The sequence below is a fragment of the Marmota flaviventris genome, chromosome 6 (assembly GCF_047511675.1).
Source record: "Marmota flaviventris isolate mMarFla1 chromosome 6, mMarFla1.hap1, whole genome shotgun sequence".
NCBI classification, from domain to species: Eukaryota; Metazoa; Chordata; class Mammalia; order Rodentia; family Sciuridae; genus Marmota; species Marmota flaviventris.
In genome coordinates, this window is record NC_092503.1 from 54,374,591 (window position 1) to 54,399,630 (window position 25,040).

The window sequence follows — 25,040 nt, forward strand, 5'->3', positions numbered from 1 at the left end:
ATATGGTAAATTCTACATTACGTGTTTTGTTTTTAACCACATTTTTCTTAAAAAAAAAAAAAAAAAGCAAGTAAGTAGCCCAACTTTAAGTCTGATGGAGATGGGTTAGTGTGGAGGAGAACAAGTATAATGATCTCCCACCGTGAGATATTATGCATACTGAAGAAGGAGTAGTTTTTGGGTGGGGAGGAGTTTGGTTTTTTCTCACTGAAAGTAGACTACATAGCTTGCTATGAATAACACAGACAAATCCTTAGACGTTTTTGGAGAGAAAAAAAAAGCTGATTTCATCTATCAAACTGATCTTTTAGCATGTCCTAATGGATTATGGACAAAGTGAATGTCCCTACATGATCTTGCTGTGCCCTAACCAGGGATGAGTCTCAGATGACTCACCCTTGCAAAGTCTATTTGCTTCTGGAAACGTAGATATCCTAATAGACTTGACAGTCCATCCATTCTGGAATGGCTACCCTTCATCCCATGATTACTTTTAAAGTGAGAGATGATCTGTTTTGTCCAACAGTAGTAAACCTTATTTTTATTTCCATATCTTCATTTTACTAGTACAGGATAACAATAGTAATCTCAACTTGTCTTTTAATCATTTATTCAAAGGTCAAATTTATCATACAAAGAATGGCAGACTAATTGCCATGATAATGTTGTAACAGTGAGCACCTACTGCAAATTGTGCACTGGACTGGGCAACTGGCCCACTTGATGGTCTATTCTAAACTGTACTTTAAATAGATATTGTTCTTAATTTAGAATGTAAACCCAAGAAATTAACTTACTTGCCCAAGGTCCACACAGCTAGCCCGGGAGTGCTAGGATTCAAATAGGACTGTCATAAACCTAAGCCTGCACTCATTCTAATGTATTCTATCCACTCTAGACACAGAGTTACAAGTACTGTCTAATCAAATCATTTTATTTCAAATGAAAAGAGAAAATATTCTTTTTTCCTCTAGTTTACTTATTTAATAAAGAGTAGTTGGTTCAAAGCAATATTCTCTGCTTTTCCTATTCATTCCTTCTCTTAATATGAGGACAGAAAAATACTGGTACCTAATCAGAAAATTTATTTTTAGACATACTAAGAAATTAGTACAGATACTTTCTATGATAATGTGTTCCATTCATGTTGACCACTATTCTTTTCATAGACAAAATCTAACAGTCTCCATTGCCTAGTCCATTTAACTTAATGAACTGGTGAGCACTGGAATTCGGGATCTTAAGACTAGCACTAAATTTTTTAATAGAGAAGAAAAAATTATTTACTTAAAAATGCATATATTTTCATCTCACATTTCTCATAGCAGAAAATATAACATGTATATGAATTTTTTTATAATACCTAACAAGAGGAAATGCTTATTTCTTTCTAAAATGTTCAGGCTACTCACTAAAATTGGTATTTAAAAAAACATTCGATATTTGTTAATACTGAAAAATGTTCACAGTTGTTACCACTTCTTAAGAATGAGGGAGACCTGACTTCCTGTTTTTCTCTTGTTAATCTGTGTCGTGTTAGAAAGAGGGAACAGGCAGGGGCTCCAGGAAGGTGTGGTGACTCTGAATTCGGTTTAGAAGCTGCTGTGCCACGGGTTTGAATTCTGTTTCCCAATGGAGTTTGTGATAGTTTTTTAGGTCTTGGTCAAAACTGCCATCCAGTGCTAGTTCTTCATCTGTATCAGAAAAATGAGAATTAAAGCAATTATTTGAAAATGTAATCCTCTTGAAAAGAGTTGAATTTTTGATGATATGAATTAAACTCATCTTGGGTCACCGTTAATAACAACATGACACTAGATAAGATTTTTTGTTTGTATTTTTTTTCAATTTTTTTTAGTTATACTTGGGCACAATATACCTTTATTTTATTTGTTTATTTTTATGTGGTGCTGAAGGTTGAATCCAGTGCCTTGCACATGCTAGGCGAGCACTCTACCGCTGAGCCACAACCCCAGCCCTTTTTGTCTCTTTTTTAAGACAGGGTCTTGTTCTGTTGCCCAAGCTGGTATGACACTCCTGGGCTCAAGTGCTCTCCCATCTTAGACTGTAGAGCAGCTAGAACCACAGGTGTGTACCACTGCACTCAGTGGAAAAGGCTTTTTTTAAAACGGGAAAAGTTCTTTACTCTCCTTTGTTCTTTACAAATATTTAAAAACAAGTATATTTTAGTCTTTTAATTTAAATGGGCAACAATTTTCTAAAAAAAAAAATAGATTAAACTGAGCTCTTTTCTCAACTACTCTTAGTTTTTTATACATAAATTTACATCCAAAAGTCAGATCACAATTTATCAGAATAAACAAAGTAAGATTTCTTCCTTACATGCACATTAGAAAGTTAATTATTTCAATAATTGATAGATATAAAATGAGTTAGGAAATGTTAGGAAAGTAGGCCAGTTGAAATTGATTCTTTAAATTTTTATGAAGGGCCGTGGAGCACACCCATAATCAAAATGACTCAGGAGGCTGATGCAGGAGGATCACAAGTTCAACAAGGCCAGCCTTGGCAACTTAGCAAGACTCTGTCTCAAAAATTAAAAAAAAAAAAAAAAAAAAAGGACTGGGGTATATATACTCAGTAGTAAAAGTGCCCCGGGGTTCAGTTGCTGGTATAAAATAATAAAAACAACAACAACTTTCCTGAAGGGCTTGAAATGGAAGTCAGTAATAGAGCATTTGCCTAGTATCTGTGAGACCCCAGGTCACAGCAAAAATAAACTTTACGGAAAATTAGAACTTTGCTGACTTCAAAGCAGCTGGGATATATTTCTTTGAAAAAACAATCTATCCTCACACTCCCCAATAACTGAAAACTGGGGTACTTTAAGAAAGAGTATCATAGTCCCAAACAAAACCATGGATAATGTGGAAAAGCACTAGTAAAAATAAAATGCAAAATTACAACTTTATTCTTAATGCAAAGGCACCCTGAATTCGGTGAACACCATAAGTATATCCAACCCAAAGAGGAAAGTGAATGATCATTCAAGATTCTATGCTGGCTTGCCAGTCAGAAAATGGGCAGACTTCTTAAACAGCAACCACAAAGTTCCAAAAGGACCATAAATGTTGCTACTTGCACAGTTTGCAAACATTTTTTTTTCCCGTAGGGCCAATTAAAACTGTATTTAAAAAATCCTTCATTACTATTTACATCAGATTTTCTACACTGGATATTTGTGTACGCTCAATGTGTACTTTGACACTAAGGGCATTATTGCCACCACCCAGCATAAGATAAGGGACTGCAGAATCCCAGGATGTACCTTCCCCTCCTCCCCCGCTACCAAGTGGACAGCTATGCAGCTCTGAGATAAGCTCCGGGCAGGCATAAACACTTCAGCAAGGCACTCCATGGAGACCCTGTAAGCAAACCTGACTCTCCCCACCCATGAGATAACTAGGGCCTTGATGGGAAGAAAAAACAGTGATGTCTTCAAAGCCCTTCCTGTTCTGCTCTTTCCCAGTGAGAAGAGCCTGCTAGATGCAACGTGACTTTGGGTATCTAGATCAGCTTCTGTGCATTCTTTTCTAGATTTTCTGAGCAATAAATATTTGTTAAGAAAATAATACTCTTGTTTTGTGCCCTTCTTTCCCAAGCTGCTTAGGGGTGAGCACTGTGGCCCAAGAATTTGGTAGTCCCTTCCTCTGCCCAAGGCTTTGCTTGGATTTGATAGTTTTGGTGAAATCTGTTAGTTTTTGGATTGTTGTTGTTTGTTTCGTTTTTTATTTGTTTGTTTTACAGTGCTAGGGATGAACCCAGGGGTTCTCTACCACTGAGTGACACCCCTCAGCCCTTTTTATTCCTTAATTTAAGACAGGCTTTCACTAAATTGCCCAGGCTGGAATCCTTCTGTCTTCGATTCCTGAAGCTGGATCACAGGGGTGGGTGTGTGTGTGTGTGTGTGTGTGTGTGTGTGTATCTAGCAGTTTCTTTTCTTTCTTTCTTTTTTTTTAAATTTTTTTAGCTGTTGATGGACTTTTAATTAATTTATTTATATGCTGTGCTGAGAATCGAACACAGTGCTTCACACGTGCTAGGCAAGCGCTCTACCGCTGAACCACAACCCAACCCCCTTTTTTTCCTTTTAATCTAATGTTAAGACCGTTACTTTCCTTGAGGTCCAGCCTATACAGAAATCAGTTACTCCATACTCAGATCATCTTTATTACAATTTGGGTTAGACAAGATAATACATTTAGCCAATAGCTACAAGTAAGAGAAACACAGCCTGAAGTTTCAAATACTAGCAAATATATAAAAAAGTATCATATTATCCTGGGTATTAAAATTTTGAACTTGTACTATAAAGAGCAGCAAAGTGATGATTAAAATGTAGATCTATGATTTTCAAACCTACTGTGATTCACAGTTAAGAAATAACATTTTACATCATGACTATATATATACATTTGGACATTCACATATAAATAAACAAATGATAAGACTACTTACCCTTACTACATAGAATATGTTCTAATATTTTCTTTCTTTGCTACTTCATTGTTTAGGTTGGTTACAACCAACTAAGTTAATTTCATAACTCACAATGTGAAGAAGCACTGATTCAGATAGACAATCACATTCTTAAGCTTTCTTTGTGTACTGCACATTTCAAAATATTAAAATTTGGGAAAAGGTATTAGAAAGTATCAAAAGACTCAAAGAAGCTAGGCTCAGTGGTGCACATATGTAATCCCAGCAACTTGGGAAGCTGAGGCAAGAGGATTGCAAGTTCGAGGCCAGCAACTTAGTGAGACCCTAAACAACTTAGGGAGAGCCTGTCTCAAAAAAAAAAAAAAATCTTTTTTAATTGAAAAGAGCTGGGGATGTAGTTCAGTGATAAAGCACCCCTGGATTCAATCCCCAGTACTCAAAACAATAAAGCTGCTAGTAATCATTATAACACAAGTATCATTACAGTTCAAATGTCCTACAGCATAAATGAAATTCCCCTACTCCTTGTCTGCTTTTTAGCACAGCTAGTTGTTTGCGGGATCTGTCACTGCCCTGCTCAATCTCTCTTAAGGCACAGTCCTCACCGTTCTAGAAGCACCTACTGGATCTTTGGCATAGGCCCAGCAATATGATCCTCCAATTGGAAGGCTGGGTCCCATTCCACGATTGTCACAAAACCTGAGTGCCAGGTTCCATGCACCTTATAAGGGAGCACACAATGACCCAGTGTTCTGTACATTTGCAACAATAAACCCATCTCCACCTGCCAACTTCCTGAGGAGTTTGTTATGTTCTAGAGAGCCAGGGCCCATCATTGAGAAGGCCCAGATAAACACACCAACAATGAGTTTAGAAGAAGTGACTGTGGTTTACCAGGAATTTTTAGATGATATATTTTTAAGCTTCTTTTCAGAACTGCTATCAACATTTCAACCGCTGTGGAAGACTATTACTCTTTTTCCTAGTCCCACAGCAAGAAAGTTAGATAACTTTGATGACTGTGTCAGTTGCCTGGCCATTCTTTTCAAAAACAGCACTTTTACCTCAACATGGCTTTTGTGATTAACAGTTCATCCTGTTTTCAAAATAGCTTTTTTTTAAAAAATATTTGGTTTTTAGTTGTAGGTGGACATGATAACCTTTATTTTATGTGGTGCTGAGGATTAAACCCAGTGCTTCAGGCGTGCTAGGCAAGTGCTCTACACTGAGTCACAAACCCAGCCCCAAAATAGCCTGTTTTTGAAGCTATCTTTGCAAAAGAATTGAATTCAAGTATGCTCTCACCCCATCACATTTCACTTGCTGATGCCCAACTAGCCAGACACAGCCATGACCCTGTCAGAAGTAATGGCTTACAAAAAAAAAAAAAAAGCCAAGAAGCGGCATAGACTACATAGCCCCCAGGGCTCAGGCTTCATAATTCATAAGAAGAGCTCTTGGTCACCCTGAGAACTGTCATGCTTTGTCCGGTGACTTGGCTCCCTGATCAAACTGTGTTTATTTTTGTTATCCATGCGCAGTCTCCTTCCATGGGATGGGGTGGAGTCAGGGTGTACTATGTAATAGGACGGCAGAAAAACACAGGCTACATGTTTAATGTCTCAGGAAAAGTCCTAGCTTCACTCCAGTATAATCTTAGGTAAGTCACCCAAGCCTTCTAGACCGATTTCCCTCATCTATCACTTAGTAAACCTCAGAAACATCTTGTGAGGACAAATGAGCATGCTTTTAAAAGTATACAGCCCTCTGAGTGCTGGGGGCATAGCCCAGAGGTGGAGCTCTTGCCTAGTGTGCACAAGGTCCTGGGTTCCATCCCCAGTACATCAAATAGAACCCCAACCCTTCCCACCAAACCCGAAAGCCAAGATCACTATTACAACAAAGATATACCACTACTGCTAGCCAGTCCACAAGCATGTACCAAGCACCAACTTCATAGGAGGGACTATCCTTTCCCAAAGTGGTTCAGTTGGAATGAGGAAATAAACACAAAAACGAGAATACAGGAGAAACCACAGGGCTCATTAACTGCTCTGAAAGGAGTGCAGATTCCCATGGGGAGACTATGGCCCTGGGCCTCATAAGCTATTAGGGCCTGCAAGGGCAGCAGCGTCTGCACAGCCATGCAGGGTATACGGCATGCACAAAGGCCAGAGGCTGGAGAAACACGTTCAAGCCCAATGTGGCCGCAAGGCAAGGTTGAGAAGGGATGGGAGGCAGCAGGCCAGCTATAGGGAAGCCTCCAGGTAACTGCCTCCTCTGGAGAAGCTGGCCACAGCCACGCCCTCTTCTGATGGGTCTTCATGCCCTGTGGTCTCATCCTCTGGTTTTCATAGCTGATCACCCAGACTGAAGTAACAAAGGAAGTCACAATAGCCTGTCACAGAGGCAGCAGCCTTTACACCACAGGAGAATGACTCACTGAGCCAGTCACATCTCCTGGAGTGGGAGACAGAAAAGCGTGCAAACCACAGGGGAGACACGGGAGATGCATACAAGTACGGCCTGGGGGGAAGCCTGAGGTGCGAGCCGTGACCAAGCAGGAGTCTGGAGGGATCGAGAGGCAGGGAAGCCAGCCTTTTCCATTACGGCAGGGAGAGAGCAGAGCTGGATCTCTAGAAAGGGGGCACTGCCACTGCAGGGCCTCTGGGGACTATGGCTCCTGAGAGCTTCTCCTGGAGGCTTAGGCAGTATTTATTTCCTGCTTCCTTCTCCCTGTGCATCCTTTCCTTAACCGCCTCACTAACCTGGCTGCATATCAGACTCACCTGTGGAATTTTATTTTATTTTATTTTTGTACTGGGGATTGAACCTAGGGGCAATGAACCACTGAGACACGGCCCCAGTCCTTTTTATTTATTTTTATTTTGAGACAGGGTCTTACTGAATTGTTTGGGGCCTAGCTAAATTGCTGAGGCTGGCTTCCAACTTGTGATCCTTGCTTCAGCCTCCCGAGTGCCTGGGATTACCGGGGAGCACCACCACATTGGCTCACCTGTGGAACTTTATAAACCACAGATTCTCAGCCTCCCACCAGAGTTCCTGAAGCAGAATTGCCATGGATGGGCCCAGCAGGTGTTTTCTTTAACTCCACGGCTGATTTCAATATTCTGTCCTTATTGAGAACTGAATTAAGGCAACCTGAGCATGCACTTCTACTTCCTGCACCCTGAGAGTTTAACATTCACAAAGCAGACTGTGAATCTCAATAATTTAAAATCTTATATTTGTCTTATTCAGTATTATAAAAACATGCAAAATTTTATTTACCTGGAAAAGCAAACTTCACAACAGCCTAGCAAAACTGTTTATTTGAACAACACCTGGGTCTTGGTTCCTGTTCAGTAATATATCGTCACAACACTTAGCATTTATAAAGCACTTTAGCCATCTTTTGAAGACTTGCTAGGTGTCAGACATGGTATTAGGCTCTTGGTACACATCTGCTCATTTACGACCCTAACGACCCTCCATGGGTCACCCCCATGTTAGTGGTGATAAAATATAAATTCAGAAAGGCAAAACCAAGGTTTAAAAATTTGTGAGGACAAGGACCTAAACTCAGAACTGTTTGACTACAGGCCTTCACTGTACTCCCAGGATACTTGTTTGAGTCTCACAACTAACTCCCTGGGGCAGGCAGGTATTATCATCTCCCCCATTTTAGGGATATAAAGACAGGCCAGGGGAGGGGAGGTCCTCTTGTCCAGTCATCCCAAAACCAGACAGGAAGATTTGAACCCGCTGCTCTGACTCACACAGCACCTTTCCACACAGCCTCGAAGATCCAACACAGAGGCTGGGCAAAGATGGGCATGGTTCCTGCAGGTGGGGAAAAGGATCACTGGAAACACTCAACTCTTTTACTGACCCAAATCATTGTTTCCAGATCAAACCCAAGTTGAAAAAAAAAATTATCCTAAAAATAAAAAAGGTTTAAATGTAAGAAATGAACCTCTTTGATTTGAGAAATTTCAGTATCTACCTTTCATGGCCCTGGACCCCACTGTACCCCAAAATAGTTTCACAGACCCTTCTCCACGTGACATTTTTAGCATAGTTTCTAATTAAAATGTATAGATTCATTTAAAAGCATGACAATTCAGAGTAGCTTTTTAATCATATTTTCTCAATTACAACATTATTTGCATACTTTTAAACAACAGATACATTAGGCTGAGATCATAAATATATATAATATATATTTGGGGAGAAGGATGCTGGGGAATGGACCCCAGAAGTGCTTTACCATTGAGCCACATCCCTAGCCCTTTTTATTTTTTGAGATAGGGCCTCACTATGTTGCTGAGGCTGGCCTTGAACTTTCAATCCTCCTGCCTCGAAAGCTGCTGGGATAATAGGCATGCACCACCATGTCCGGATTATGCTGAGATCTAATACTTATGCAGCCTGTAGAAAAAAATTTTTTTTAAGTCCATAGAATAAATCATGACAGGATCCAAGGAGTTAAAATCCTTCTGTAACACTTGTAAATCTTTAACATTCTCCGGTTGTTTATAGAAAAACAGCCACCCAAATGCAGACCAATCTTTGCCTGTACAGGTCACAGAAAACATTTTTCTTATCTCACGTTGATAAAACTCACATACTCACTTACTTAAAAATGATGACAACAGGACTAGGAGTGTGTTGGTGTCTTCATCTCCAAAGCATGCTGAAGCCTTTGTGATATTCTCACTGAAGTTCCATAAAGTTTTACAAACCAAGCAGGCCAGCTGCCAATCAGTAGGACCAAAATCTCTTAAACAATCCACCAACCTGAATTAATGAAAAGTCAAATTGAGAAGTTAATAAGTCAGAAGTTATTACATATTTAAGTAGCCACAAAGTAACAATATCCTCTTTTTTTTTTTCCCTTTTTTAGCAGGGGTGATGGAATCCAGGGCCTCACACATGCTAGGAAAAAACTGAGCTACATCCCCCGTGCTTTTTATTTTTAATTTTGACACAGGGTCTCACCAAATTGCCTAGGCTAACCTTGAATTTGAAACCCTCATGCCTCAACTCCCCAGGGTACTGGGATTACAGGTGTGCACCACTGTGTCTGATGATAACCTACTTTGGAATGATTTCAAGTGTCCAGTGGAACCAAAATCCTCTCGTTAGCTCCATCTTGGGGCTTCCAAATGTGAAATACCTTTGCCCCAAATGAATGACAGGAGGTACCTACGCCTCTAGGAAAACTATGTCTTCAGAATCTGAGTCAGGATTCCATGCCTTGAAACTTACTTTTTAATGCCGCCTCCCTCTTTGAGGATGACCCGCTTGTCTTTATCCACAGTGAGATTGAGGAGAACACCACAGGCAGAAAAACAAATGTCCTGATGCTTAGCGTCCAGCAGCGCAATCATGAATTTATGTACTGGGAAGGCAGAGAACAAACGCAGATGGGAGAGAGCTCAGGGGTCCCAGCTGTATCTTGTTTTAGCACAGCACAGGGGCAGGCATGGAGCACAGTGGGATGGCTTAAGAAACCAGAATCCCTGTGAGTGGGCTTATGGGCTTAACCCATTCTTCCTGTTAGTCTTTTTTTCTTCTTTTTTTTAATGATGCTGGGGATCAAAGTCAGGCCTTGTGCATGCATGCTGGGCAAGTGCCCTACCACTGTGCCAAATCCCCTCATTCTTCCTGAGTCTGTATTCATCTTCCAGCCGTGGGTTCCCCAACACTCACCACCCTGAAGCCTGCTCCCCAGCTTCCCTGGACCCAAACCACTAGAACTGACCCAGGTAGCAGCTCCCTGTCCCAGTTGTGATAGGTTCCCTTCTGGTGAAAAAGAGGGAGCCTGTGACATCATTTCTACTTTGGGCTATTCTGAAGATACTTTTTTTTTTTTGATACCGGGGATTGAACCCAGGGGCGCTTATGTACTAAGCCACATCCCCAGCCCTTTTTGTATTTTATTTAGAGACAGGGTCTCTCTGAGCTGCTTAAGGCCTCCATAAGTTGCTGAGGCTGGCTTTGAACTCACAATCTTCCTACCTTAGCCTCCCGAGCCACTGGGATTACAGGCATGCGCCCAGCCTGAGGAGACTTTTGAACCTCCAGGAGCAATTCTTTAAATAAAGAGTCAGTTTCTGACCAGAAGTTCCCTGATGCGTCCCCAGGGCCAAGTATAAGATGCTTCAACTACTGGAAACCCACCTATGACAAGGCAGGGCTTTCACTGTAGGGACATCTTAGAGCAGGACAGGCTCTGGCCCCGGTGGATTTGTGTTCCCGTCTTCCTAGGAAATGAAACTGGGAACTGCTTGTCCTGCGTTCTGGTCCCCTGTGGGGACTAGCAAAGATTTCAGGGGGAGTGGATACGTGGTGTGCTCCACCTGCTCATACTTTACAGTACACATGTGAGGTTCTGCTCTGTTCTGGCCTCAGCCCTACTGACTGGGTGGGGCAATGAGCTTGTCAAAGGCTACATCACATACACAAGGGTCCCAAAGAACGCACCAAAATGTTAGCAGTTATCTGTGGGGCAGTAACATATGGCAATGGATGACAGTTTGAGGCGGCTGCTGCTGATGCTTTTTATAAAATTTGCATTATCTAAATTTTCTATCATGAATATGGATAATTAGATTTTTAAAATTATTCTTGCATGGAGTATGTGAGATATACAAAGAGGGTGGTTAGTATAAACACTTGGGTACATGCCACCCACCTAGTTTAAGAAATAGAACATTACATTCGAAACATGTTGTACACCATAAATATATACAACTCTTATTTGTCAACTAAAATAAATAAATAAAACATTACAGATACAGCTTTATGTCTTTGGACATCTCATCCCCTCTCCAAAGGTCTTAAATATGGAGTTTGTCATTTCCAAACACCATTTATGCTTTATGCCATTACTACATGAATACATATACATAAGCAATACCCAAGAGAGTTTTGCATGTTTTAAAACTTATATTGGTGGCATTATTCTCTGTATATCCTATTATCACTAGCTTTTTGCTCCTGTTTAAGTGTTTAAGTGATCTATATTGTATTTATCCTCTTGGCTGCTGGTGGACATTTGGGTTGTTTCCATTTTTTTTTTTCAATTATAAGCAAAATGTAATAGACATTCTAGTGCATTAAGGAAAATGTTTCTTGAACCTGTCCCTATGGGAAGAAATGGTGAGTGTAGATGACTTATTTCCATTAAACACACTGCCCTTCCCATGCCGGCACTTGAAGACCACTCACGAGGGAGAGGGGAACACTGCCTAGGTCCATCCCAGCTTCCTGAGCTGAGCACCTCACATGCCGGACAGAATATAGAGCTTTACATGTCTCAAAGCAGAAACATGTATCCCATTGAAACCATTTAGTTGCTAATTGGCAGAAGTGTGTGCTTATGAATTGACGTGTCATTAACTTACCATTGTTCTGCACAATGAAATCACAGATGTCGTGGTCTTGGGAGAGATTTCCAAAAACACGCACAGCTTCCAGGATTCCATCCATGTTGTTACTCACAAGAAGCTTTAAGAGCACTGGATTTGGTGACCAGAAAAATAAAATCAATTCATTTAAGTTTTAATGTAAAGGCTAATGGAGATCAATCTCATACTAAATACTGAGAACTTAAAAATAATAATAAAAGGGGCTGGGGATGTGGCTCAAGTGGTAACGCGCTCGCCTGGCATGCGCAGGGCACTGGGTTTGATCCTCAGCACCACATAAAATAAAAATAAAGATATTGTGTCCACCGAAAACTGAAAAATAAATATTAAAAAAATTCTCTCTCTCTCTTTAGAAAAAAAAGATAATAAAATACAAACTTTAAGGGACTTCAGCAAGAACTAATTTCCCCCCACATTTTAATTTCTTAAGAGTCAAATCAGGCTGTAAGATATTTAGATATCAGAAAATAGTAATGCCTCCAGTTCTGTGTTTAGTTAATAAAATCAAAACCATCCAAAAACAACTCTGAACCTTACATTGAGCAATAGATAGCTTTTTGTCTTGGATTATGGAATTCTTCACTTGGTAGAAAGACAAATTGTTGATTGTTGCTGTAGTATTGATCACCAGCTCCTCACACTCGTCAAGGGACTTGTATTCTGAAACAATGTGGGGAGAGAGGAGTCAGAGACACTGTGCTCTGTGCGCTGTGTGTGGGTAGAGGCAATGCCACAGAACTGCAGCAGCAGCAGAGCTGGGGACAGACTGCAGCCCGGGCAAGGTCTGTGCACAGGAAACACTGTTTGACACTTTATTTCCCGTGACTCTTCCTGCAGGGAAAGGCACCAAATGCAAGGGGCCACTCCTGATCGTGGCGGGCAGGGCACTCAGCTCCATCCTGCATCCAGGGTATCTGGGAGGGTCAGCCAGTCTAAACCCTGTGTCTGAAGTAAAGCACAGGAAAAGAAACCTCAGCTGAACTGTCTCTGATGCCAGCAGTGTGCCCCTGGCCTCAGGTCCCTCAGGGACTCCACCAGGGAATCTACACTGTTCCCCATGCCCCCACTTCCCTACAAAATAGTCCTTAGGTCATGATCCACCCATAACCATTATGCTGCTTCTAAACACACAAAATCAATCACATCCCCTCTCCACTATCACCCCAGGCCATCCATCATTCACCTCTACTAGCTTCTCTTCTTCCACTTTTGCATCTAAATCTTTTTTTTTTTTTTTTTTTGGTACTACGAATTCAACCCAGAAGCTCTTGACCACTGAGCTACATACCCACCACCCACACCCCCTTTTAAATTTTGAGACAGGGTGTCATTAAGTTGCTTAGGGCCTTGCTAAGTTGCTGAAGATGGCTTATGAATTTGCAATGCTCCTGCCTCAGATTCCCAAGCTGCTGAGATTATAGGCATGTGCCACTGCGCCTGGCTCGGAACCTATTTTTCACTCAGTGATCCTTTAAAAGTAAGTTAGGGGCTGGGTGCAGCCAAACCCTGCTGGGTGCAATGATCCTTTAAAAATAACTCAGTGATACCCTGTCTCTAAATAAAATACAAAAAAAATCTGGGAATGTGGCTCAGTGGTTGAGTGCCCCTGAGTTCAATCCCCTAGTACTAAACCAAAAAAATAAAGAAAGTCAGCCAGGGACTGGAGATGTAGCTGAGTGGTAGAGCACTTGTCTGGCATAAGCAGGGACCTGGGTTCAATCCCCAGAACCACAAAAACAAATGAATAAATAAATTATCTGATGTTACCCATCTCACAACCCACTAATGATGTCATTTCACTTGGCCAGGCCCCCCTGGGCTGCCCTTTCCTCACCTCCCAGGGCTCTTACCCAGTGTGGTCAGCAGCAGGCCCACGACTTGTGGATTGGTGGCCAGAGCAGGGCCAATGCATGGGTGAATGGCTATGTTGGCCAGCACCCGGGTCAGCTTGATGAGTACGTCCTCCACCTCTGATGGTGGCCTCTGAGCGACAGGCCTATTGGCTCCTGGAGGTGCCTGCCTCTGCGAATGCAGATCGAGTTGGTAGAAGGTCTGGAATAATGAGAGCAGTGTCTCCATGCTCCCTTTCTCTTTGTAAAAGTGTTCCCGAGCCTGGTTATTCTTTGCTGTCAGGTTGCCAAGAATAAAAACAATACGAATAACTAGATCCTGAAATAGATGAAGGACAAAGAGTTATAAGAACAAAGTGATTAGAAAGAAAAGTCATATTTAATTTACTCTTAATTTAATTAATAGTAAAATGTAACATGTCTGGCTGTTACTAACTCATGCGGTATTTGATTCCCAAAGTGAGTGCAAATTGACAGGAGAGTAAAAGGATTTGGTGGCAACAAAAGAATACAAACTGATTGATGTGATCAGTGAGACCTATTAATTTCACATCCTTCATCCTTCAGAATTTCAATTCTGGGTGGCCTTTTTCTCCCTAGAGAATAATTAGTTGAGTGGGACAATGTGTCATGTAATTCTAAGTTTTGACACTAACAGACTTCTTGAGCATCCAAATCTTTTTCTAAGAATTAACCTCCTGCTGAAGCACTCCATTTCTAAAAGTCAGGCATTTCCCAAAAGTGGATTGTGTCAAAACAGGATTCTTAATTTCGGCATTATTGATATTTGGGACTGGGTAATTACTTGTTATTGGGGTCAGGGGGTCCTGTGCATTGTAGGGTGTTTAAAAGCATCTATCTTCTTGCTAGATGCCAGTAGCACCTCTCCAGAATTGACCACCAAAATGTCTAATTGTCTCCCAGAGCAACATCATCCCCAGTTGAGAGCCATTGTGTTACACAGGAATGCCACTGAAACAGTACTAAAACAGACCGAAATGAAGGGCCCCTCAGACACTGAGCACTTTTTTATGCTCAGAGTAAAAGTCTTACCCACCAGTAGATCATCTGGGAGGATGAGACTCTTATTTCATTTTTTGTGGTGCTGGGGCTCAAACCCAGGACCTCCCACAGGCTAGGCAAGTTCTCCACACTAAAGTAATGCTTACTGAGGGCTACCACTGGCCTGGGTGACAACTTTTCTTATTATGCCCTGCATCGTGCCCTTGTATAGGCAAGAAACTGGGTCCTGAAGAAACTGCAGGTCACATGACCCGTGAGGGGTGGAGAAGGATTTGAACCCAGGATTACCCAGACTTGGAGTCCTTTCTCTATCTGCACCCTGCCTCCCACTTAGGGAGTCATTTAGTTATCTCTTCTTTGGCCTTGCCAGCCTGCTGACAGTTATGGGATTATCTCTTTTTAAAATGCAAATATGTGGCCAGAAGGGATTACCATAAACCTGACTTTGTGGATCAGACTGGTACTTATCAGCTGATTGAAGCAGACAAATATGACCGGGCCAGGTACACTTTCATCAAGGCTCACAGAACCATGTGGGACTCCAGGGGCCCAGCGCAGGGTATTGGGTGGGGCAAAGAGACTGGGAGGACTAAGGGCAGAGGACAACTTTTAGATTTGCCTATGACTACTATGCCAATACTAACTTGTTCCTTCTTGTTCTTGAGAGACAAAAAAAAAAAAAAAAAAAAGTTTCCCCTGACACTCACTGGCAGAGAATCAGCAAGGCTCTGCTGTGCAGCTGGGAGCCATTTGCCAACATTAAGACAGGACAGAGCCTAACACTATGGCAAGAACTGGAGCTGATCCAGGACAGCATTCAGTTTTGGAAATGGTTCAACTCACAGCATTCAACCAATCACAGCCACCATCCAATTAGGAGGATCTGCTGTTTGCTCCACCCTGGGAAAGAGAGTGTCAGTTCTTAGATAATGTCGCTATGGGGCGGGGCCTAGAGGAACACACAACATCGTAAACAAGGATGAGATACAGTGCTCTGAAGAATTTATAATCTATTTGAGAAGGTAAGGCTAACCTGTGTGGGGAAACAGCTAAGACCAAAATGGCCAAGCAAGGAGCCGGACAGCGAAGGGGATTATGAATTCCAGCCCTACAGCCAGGGGGTCTAGGTTCACACAGGAACTTGACTCAACCTCAGAGTCCCTGGGAACTCATTTGCAAAATGGGGAAAATATTGCATTGTAATAGTAAACAAGATAAAATAGGCAAAGCACAAGTTAAATTCAGTAACAATTCAGGTATTACATGGAAACCTTCTCACTGTCTTATCAGTAAAATGTTAGTTAATGGCTATAAACTGTGGGACAGACCCAACATTCTTAGAAGAGTTTACAAAAGAGGACATTATGGAGGGATCAGCAGAGTTATCAAGAAAGAACTTGAGCTCAACCTTGAAAAGGCAAAAGAGCGTGATAGTATGCGTAGGAGGGGCAGGGTGGGCAAAAGGAGTCTTAAGAAGGTATAGATGGGGGCCGGGCACTATGTGCACACCTGTAATCCAGCAGCTCTGGAGGCTGGAGCAGGAGGATCACAAAGCCAGCCTCAGCAATTTAGCAAAGCCCAGCCTCTAAACACAATACAAAAAAAAAAAGAGCTGGGGTCATGGCTCAGGGGTTAAGTGACCCTGAGTTCAATCCACTGTAACAAAAATAAATAAATAAATACATAGGTCCCACCACAGTATTGGGGATTGAACTCAGGGGAGATCTACTTCAGAGGTAGTAGTAGATCCTCAGCCCTTTTTATTTTTTTGAGACAGCTTCTTGCTAAGTTGTTCAGGCTGGCCTTGAACTTGTGATCCTCTTGTCTTGGCCTCCCCAGTTACTGAAATTATAGGCCTGCATCCCCATGTCGTTCTTTGATCACCTAGCCATTCCCCAAAGAAGCTGGAGCCTGTAGGACTTGAACCTAGAACAAGCACACACAATCTGATTGTTATCCTGGAATCCCACTTCCCATAAATCCAACGATCCTTTCAAGTAATTCCTGAATGCCTCCTGGGCTCTGGAAGGAGAGTACCAAGGTAGGACCAGACCCAACAGAAAAAGCAGATTTCCCACAAGAAATAGAGAGCATTCTCAAGAATTAAGCTCTTTGGTGGAAAATTTCTGTTTTATATTTTCTAAGCTGAGCACCGTGAGCAAAATTTTTGTGAATGCTTCACTGTTTTCTGATGAGACACTCTATAGTTCTACTTCCAAAAAATCATCATAATTAATAATAATAATAATAGCAATAATAACAGCAACTAACACAGAATTTATGATGTGACAGGCCCTGATGTGAGGCTTTACATACACAAATTAACTAATCCACTAAAAGTGATGACCCACTTCTGTCATCTGAACAAAGCTATTCAGAGACTCACAGCAGGACAGCAATCTCCCTCACACATTTGATGGCAGTGACAGTGACGTTAACCATTTGTACTTAACCATGTTCCCTGGATTGTGCTCTTCTCTCATTTCCACGAATGTATATTAAATAAAACCGGGAGGACATGATGAGTGATAATAAATGCTTTTTAAGGAATTAATAGCCAGTTCATTCTGACTGCTATAAATCATTACTAGAACTAATCAGTTTACCCCCAAAATGTCACCGTCATATTCTGAAGGAAGCTCAGCTGTACCCCCCCCCCCCCCCCCGCCCCTTTTCCCTCTTAGAACTTGCTGCTTCACCTCCATGTAGTGGGCTTGTTTTTCTCTTAATCTAACCCAGCAGGCTGCTCTGCCTTGAATCACCTCCACCTATCACTGCTGATCTGTGCAGAGTATTTACAACCGATCCTGGCTGTAGATAAAGCAGGTTTTCTTAGTGACCATCGATCTTCAAAATTCAAATTACCTCTACCCACTGTCACATGACCTAATCAAGGTAAGCTAGATGCTGCTTTTCTTTTTCTGGAAATTCCCCTGGGCCCTTTCCACTTCTAAAATTCTCTGACTCTAACATCTCTGTGGGTCCTAACATGATGTGGGTTAAGCCCGATGTGGGGAAAAAGAAAGTCTAGGCTGCAGGGCAGGAAGAGTTAATACTGCCACGCTATCTCTTTCCCTGCCTCAGATGGAAGAAGGAGGGGGCGGCTCCTGGCAGCAGCCGTGCCAACTGGAGGATGGCATGCAAGATCAACAAATGGGGATGGCAGATTGTGCCGTTCACAGCACCCAACTTCCAGAAACTGCTGTGCTCGCTGCTTCTGTCCTCTTCCTCAGGGTTGGCTAAGGAATCTTTTCTTTTCACCTTTTCAAATGTTCTCCTCGAATCTAGGGAGCAGGGAATAGGCCAAAATAGACTCAGTCTCACGACAGGTTGGCAGAGCTAGTGTTCCCTTGCTCCCATACCAGGGCTTGCCTTGGCTAACCTGCAATCCTGAAGCAGCAGGCTGAGCAAGAGGGCTCTGCACAGCCTGTACCCCGCCAGGAGCACGAGTGGCCTCAGCTCCACTCCAGAAGTTTCTCCCACTGAACTGAGTCTGCCCTGAGCAGTACTATGGAGAGATTATGTGTTGCTCAGCAGCCCAATCCACCTCAAATCTATAAAGTATCACTTAATTAAATAGCCTGCAAAGATTTGTAGAAATTAAACTAAGGCCCCAATCATTGATTTGTAATTCCTCTGTGTACAGTCTTCCATTCCTTTATTCTTACGCAATATCTGAGAACCATCCATAAATCAACACTCCTCTTTTATTACATTTTTATTAAATTTAACACAAAGCTGCATTTTCACACCATAACTATGTGGTTTTGAAACAGCACACTGAAGATGAATCAGGAGAGAGAATGTTTTTTTTCCCTAAAGAAGGCAGTCTAGTATAACCAGTTCACATTGACTTTCTAATTTTGCTTAAAATGGAATCAGCCCAGCAACTGCTACAGCCAACCAGAGCTTCGACACATGGGTCCACCTACTGTAGGAGGCCTGGCCTCCACTGAGCATTCCAGTTATAGCCCAGGATCTTTCCCTAGTTCAGCTTATGTTGTGCCCTAATGAGCAAGCATGTTACTTGGACTAAAGGGGCCCTCTAAGCCTGTAGATAAAATTACTTTAACTGGAACAAAATAAGGAGCAGGACTGTGCTGAACAGAATGGCCTATGTCCAGTTCCAATGACAGCCCTTTGTTTTATTTCATTTTATTTTGAGGCAGGGTTTCACTAAGTTGCTGAGGCTGGCCTTGAACTTTCTATCCTCCTGCCTCAGCCTCTCAGTAGCTCGGTTACAGGCATCAACCACTGTGCCTGTCCAAAACATCACTTCTTTTTTTTTTTTTTTAATATTTATTTACTTTTTAGTTGTGGTTGGACACAATATCTTTATTTTATTTATTTATTTTTATATGGTGCTGAGGATCGAACCCAGGGCCTCACACATGCTAAGCAAGTGCTCTACCGCTGAGCCACAACCCCAGCCCCCAAAACACCACTTCTTGAAGTACAACTATTACATCATCCCCCTGCCCAGCATCTAATGCTCCATCTGACCTAGTGAGACCACTTCTGCATTACCTCACTTTGCTCCCCAAAGTGAACACAGTCCTCCCCAATTCCCGCACCCTTCCTACAGTACCTTAAAATAGATCATGTGCATAATATTGGTCATGGGAAAGGACCAACATCAAGCTGTCACAGAAAGGATAAACTATGTTCAGCAGACTCCACTTATTTAGGCGAGGACTATTTCTACTGAGCAAAGGAAAACATTTTTAAAAGATTTTCAAGAATAGGTTAAAACTGAAGGGAGTACAAATGGCCTTAAACTCTGTATTCTCTCTAAACCAGAAAATTAAATTACTTAAATGCCCTCTTAAACTTTGGTTGGAAACTTCTCGCACCTGAGGGTTTGAATCAAGATTTGCAATTTGCATCATTTAATCCAACTTCCCTACCCTTAAACAAATGGTACTTGAGCTTATAGGTGGCTTGAAGAATAGAAAAAAGGTTACCAAATTGTAAGACAGATTGTGCACTGCTCTAAAAAAATGCTAATTAATCCCAGGGCATGGAAGGCAGGTTAACAGTTTGCCTGAGTGTTTAACTATATAAAATGGAAGAATCTGAGATGTTGGAGGCTCAAACCCTACAATCTTAATAGAAAATAATTTAAAACAACAAGAGATAATACTTGATTTCTCCATCCATCTACTCATTCCCCCACTACATGCCTCTAAATGTGGCTATCATTCAGAAGTATCAGGGCAATGCTAGAATTTCACTGTGTTCGGTTCTTTTTTAAGCCAGCAGACATAAATCAGGCATTTGATTCCATGCTGAGTGGGGGAAGAGCCAGTTCCACAAGGGCAAAACAGCAGGACTGGAAAAAATGAACAAGCTCAGGGCTTATTGTGCCGCCTGCCCCGTCAGGGGTGCAGGCCAAGGCCAAGGCTGAAAAAAGGAGCAGCTCAGCCAAGTGCTCTGGGCACCCACTGGGAATGTGCCTGCAGCGGGGCTGGGAAGACAGCCACAGGGCACCTCCTGCCAGGGAGGAGGCAGAGGGCCTGTGGAGCCAAGTTGCCATTCAAAGGCGCCAGGGGAAGGGGTGGAGGAGTCTTCAGAACCAATCCTCTGCGGCCCCAAAGAGAATGGAGGCAAAAGAGAGGTCACTGGTTATCTCTGGGCTGCCAATGGGATGGGATTGCGTTAGAAATAAGGAGCTACAAAAGTGGGGGAGGTTTTGCTTTCAGCCCACACTGTCCAGACATTCCAGGTCTCATTTCTGACACCACAATGCCTAAGAATTGCAAATCACTGTCCACTGCACAGCAGTGGCTGCAAACAACCACTTACCCTAAAAGAAGTCTGACTTCTTGCACAAGCAAGGATGAGCCTGGCAACTCCCAGACAGTGTTTGTAAAGACTCTGACAATGACTACCCAGCATCTGGAAGTTCTGTTTTTTTAAAAACCAAGGAACTCATCATATCTACAAGTGCAGAATGTTAAATAGACAGTGGATTGATAGACACAAGTCATGAGAATGCAGATAAAGGTTGTTCTCCTTGGACAGTGAGTGACCTTTGCAAAATATTGCATCTTGTCTGATTTGAGGCATTTTACCAGATCTCTTGCCCTGTAGATATTTACAGAAGAAATGGGGGAAAATCCCTTCATGTTCTTCCAAAAAACAAACCCACATGTATTTTGCTGAGCTGCTAAATGTAGCAACACTGACGTCAGAGGCACCTCCTAAGGCAGGCTCTGCTTCACAAAGCTGAGAGCAGCCCTGCTTCTTCCTTCGTTATTAAGCCCATCTGTTTGCACATTTGGTTTGTACCAAATGTAGTTTACACCATAAAGCAGACAATATGTGCATATTTCTTAAACGAGATTTGTCATTTAATTGAATTTTGGTCAGCATTTTTACCTAACTCTAAAGTTTAGCTTTCAAACTGCATCAAGCTGACTAAAATGCTGTTTTTGTGTCTATGGGAACTGGAGTTATTAGTTGGGTCATGGATCTTGGACAAATTAACTGCATAGATATGAGCCAACAAAGTTTCCCCTGTAGTCCCTGTGGAAGTCTGTCATGAGAGCTGGGAGGAGTGGATTCCTTTTCATTGAGACAGTTGATGAAGCAGAACTCCCTGGCTATATAACACAACCATCTCATGCAGACTGAGGCCCGTTCACAGAGGGCTACTATGGTGGTAAAATCTGGACTAATGGACCAATCACTCTCAAATTTATCTGTTGCAAACTTAACAAAGTTTAGATATGGGTATTTACTGAACTCTCAAACAGGACATCTGCAGGAACACTTGGTGATTATTTTAATAAAAAATCTTGGTGGCTTTTTCACAAAACAAATGAACCAACAACTCTAGCTTATGTAGCTAACTGCAGTCAATGTATCTCTTGGGTAGGCAGTTCTGAGGGTCTGAGGGTCCTGTTCTCATCTGTCCTGAATGGTCTACTTTGACCCTATGCCTGAGGCTTTATCCACACAATGGCCACCTTGTCAAACTAGCTTTGGTCCCAGGACAACTTGTTTCGACACAAGTCTGGCAGAGCACGCTTAGGGAAGAGTTTTATGTACCATCCTGTTTTCTCTAAGAAACTGTCCCTCAGCTGTTGTTGTAAGAGGTAAAAGGCAAATGGGTGTCACCACTTCCAGGGGACGCTGACTTACATCAGTGCCTGGCGGCTCTTGCCAATTTGGTTTCTACTGTCAGGAAGGTCTGCTGTCAGCCAAGCACCAGTAGAGAAAGACTGACCCTTTGTGGCTGATTTGATTAATCACTTTAAAATCTCTTGCATTTTGGGGGGCAACTCGATGCTGTCAATATTGGAGAAAAGCATTTTAAGGAAACACCTTAAAAATGTATAGGTTCCCAAACCTTGCTCATCAGAATTCCTTGCTGGAGTCTCTCAAAATTAGTTTCTTGGGTCCCACCCCAGGACTGAATCAGACTCGCCCAGGGTGGGGCCTGGGAACCTGTATTTTTAAAGCTCTTCTGGTGACCCTGATGATAAGGAAGGTTTGGAGCCACTGATTTAAGACAGGAAAGAACTCACCACAGTCTGTTTCTATAAAACTGCTTTTTAAAAAATAATAAATCTATGTTTCTCGTAAATAATTTTCACAACACAGATGTGTAGAAAACAAAAGTGAAACCTGCCTACCCCACCTTATTATCGATGGACTTTATAAAAGACAGATGAAGTATATTCATAAAGACCTGTTCTTGTATACAGAAATCAGACTTGACCTTGACAAGAGATAAAGATAAAGAATAGTTGAAAATTAAAAATGATGGAATTTTTTTTTTTACTTTTGATAATGGTTTCTCACATAATTTCCATCCTCCTCCTTTAAAACAGAAAACAACAACAGACAAGGAGGGTGTATTTTACTTGTCCCAATAGCAGTTGGCCCTGGTACTACCTGGATTACTAGCAGGATTTCCCCTGGATGGGCTGTGGAAGCCCTAGTCACAGCTTCCTGTGGAGCTCATCAGCCTGATGAGATCACATTCAGAGGTGTGAGTGACATTTAGGACACTTATCAATATATAGGTCTTTCTTTCTCCCTTCCTTCCTCTGTTTCTTCCTTCTTTTTCTTTCTTCCTTTCTATTTCTGTTTCTATGTTCTTTAAAAACACAGCCATAAGAGTGATATAATTTTGAAATGAGTCTTAGTGACAAGCAGGGCTCTGTGAGGAAGAGCCAGGTTCTGTTTGACAGCAGGGGTATGAAGCAAGCATGAGGACTAACAATGGACACCCAGAAGGACGATCATTCTTCTAAAACAGTAGCCAATGATATCTATTTGTGGAGAATTCACACAGAAAATGAAATAAATCCAGGGAACCAGTCCGACACAGAGAATGCAGATACAGAACAATGTACAAGAAATGGAATAAAAGATTGGTGATTTTTCATGTTCCATGAAACATGGGAATTCAGAGAATGTCTTCATTTGTACTTGAATTTTCCCTAATGTTTCTTATTGTTGAATAGATTTTGATTTAGCATACTTATTTTAGGATTGTAACTATATAGACAATTTCATTTTCACAACCACATTATATTTAAGTATCTAGTAATACTTTTATAAAGAAATTCTCTCATTCAATTACATGACTTTAAATTTAATTTTACTATCTACGTAATCTGACATAATGAAGTTTCAAAACCACTCCTCTAAACCACACTTTAATCTAGAATCATCTGGGGTCCTTGTTAAAAATGCAGGTTTCTAGAGCCCTCTGGAAGTTGATTAAATAAGTTCCTTAGAAACCACACACACAAAAAAGCAAAAATAAAGCTCTTAGAAACATAAAATCTATGCTGATTCTAAATGTTAGGCTTTTAAAACAGAGGCGCGCCTAACCTCTCAGTACAAAGGTAAAATAGGCGAGCTCTTACTGATTGTTTAAGCACTCAGTGATAGCTGTGTACAAATCTCTGTACAAGCTACAAATCTCCCAAAGTATATTTCTACAACCCAAGTTACTCTTCAGAAACATTTCCTAGGGTTGAAACAAAAATAATTATAGGAAGTAGTAATTCTATTTAAGTTGCTGGAGAGCCAAATTACTTTTCAAAGATCAGCTCTAAACCTCACATCTTAGCGAACCTCAGGTGTAGCAAAGTTTTAACCACTTCAAATCAATACACTCACATCAGACCATGGTGTGGGGTTTCTGGAAATTATTTTTATTTCTAGAAAAAGAGTGAAAACAAATCATATTCAATTGGCCACCTGAGCCAAGAGGAACATGAACCTAAGTTACTTTGCTGGTTTGAAGTCATTTAAAATTCATCATTTCTTTTCTGCTCTTGTTTGTGGAAGGCCACCAATAGGAAAAGTATGGGAAAAAAATTCTTATTATTTCCTCCTCCAAACTAGGAAGAAAAAAGTAAATATTTAAGGAAGAAGTAATTGAGTATTAGAAAAAATATTTTATAGCACTTTACAGATTCCAAAATGTTCCACATAGTCAAAATCATTCTTTCAGCACTTATCATGAGCCTACTCTACCGGCGACATTCCAGGTTTATCGAGAGAAGTCTGCTTCTCTTGGGAACTCTCAGTAGTGGGTGAGGCAGCTACACTAATGAAAACCATTTGAAGAACCACAAGAGAAATATTTTTACAAAGATTTATGGGAGCTTTTGGTTAATGATTTTTGGAAGTAGTTGGGACACATAATCACTTCTTTGTAACCTGACCTCTTTCCCTGTGCTTCCAAAATATTTTGGTTTTGAGGAAAATATAAATTAAGTATTTCTCTTACTAGATAAAAATAAAAGTCATGGCTCAAAATTGTAACATTTCAATCTTTTTTTTAATATTTATTTTTTAGTTGTAGTTGGACATAATACCTTTATTTATTTATTTTGATATGGTGCTGAGGATTGAACCCAGCACGTGCTAGGTGAGTGCTCTACCGCTGAGCCACACCCCAGCCCCCATTTCAATCTTTAAGTAAAGGGAAATAGAAGCATTAAGAATATGACTCAGGGGTTGGGGCTGGGGCTCAGTGGTAGCGCACTTGCCTGGCATGTGTGAGGCACCAGGTTCATGAGGCACTGGGTTCAATCCTCAGCACCACATAAAAATAAAATAAAGGTATTGTATCCACCTACAACTAAAAAAATATATATACATATTTAGAAAAAAAGAATATGATATAAATAAAGATAAAATCAACACATTTAAATATTTGTGTCCTACAGGAGAGATCCCATATGATGACAAAGTTGATCTCAAGAACAATTAAAGAATGGGGAGTTTACAAGATTTAGAG

The 25,040-nt window shown here is 41.4% G+C and overlaps 1 protein-coding gene and 1 long non-coding RNA gene across 2 annotated transcripts in view; one reads left to right on the forward strand and one right to left on the reverse strand.

Annotated features, from left to right (window-relative positions):
- Nucleotides 1-1,315: 1,315 nt before the first annotated feature.
- Armc2 (armadillo repeat containing 2) overlaps nt 1,316-25,040 on the reverse strand; it is a 102,149-nt gene continuing 78,424 nt past the window's right edge. Inside the window, exons 13-18 of the mRNA XM_027928375.2 lie at nt 13,748-14,066; nt 12,435-12,557; nt 11,874-11,987; nt 9,733-9,865; nt 9,101-9,261; nt 1,316-1,694 (exon numbers count right to left, since the gene is read on the reverse strand). Coding sequence (XP_027784176.2) covers nt 1,537-1,694; nt 9,101-9,261; nt 9,733-9,865; nt 11,874-11,987; nt 12,435-12,557; nt 13,748-14,066 — 1,008 coding nt within the window. The 3' untranslated portion in view covers nt 1,316-1,536. The remainder of the gene's footprint in view (nt 1,695-9,100; nt 9,262-9,732; nt 9,866-11,873; nt 11,988-12,434; nt 12,558-13,747; nt 14,067-25,040) is intronic.
- Nucleotides 15,713-18,401, forward strand: LOC114086942 (uncharacterized). Its single transcript, XR_003581703.2, has 3 exons — nt 15,713-15,792; nt 17,510-17,665; nt 17,855-18,401. It is a non-coding gene; the product is annotated as an uncharacterized lncRNA (long non-coding RNA).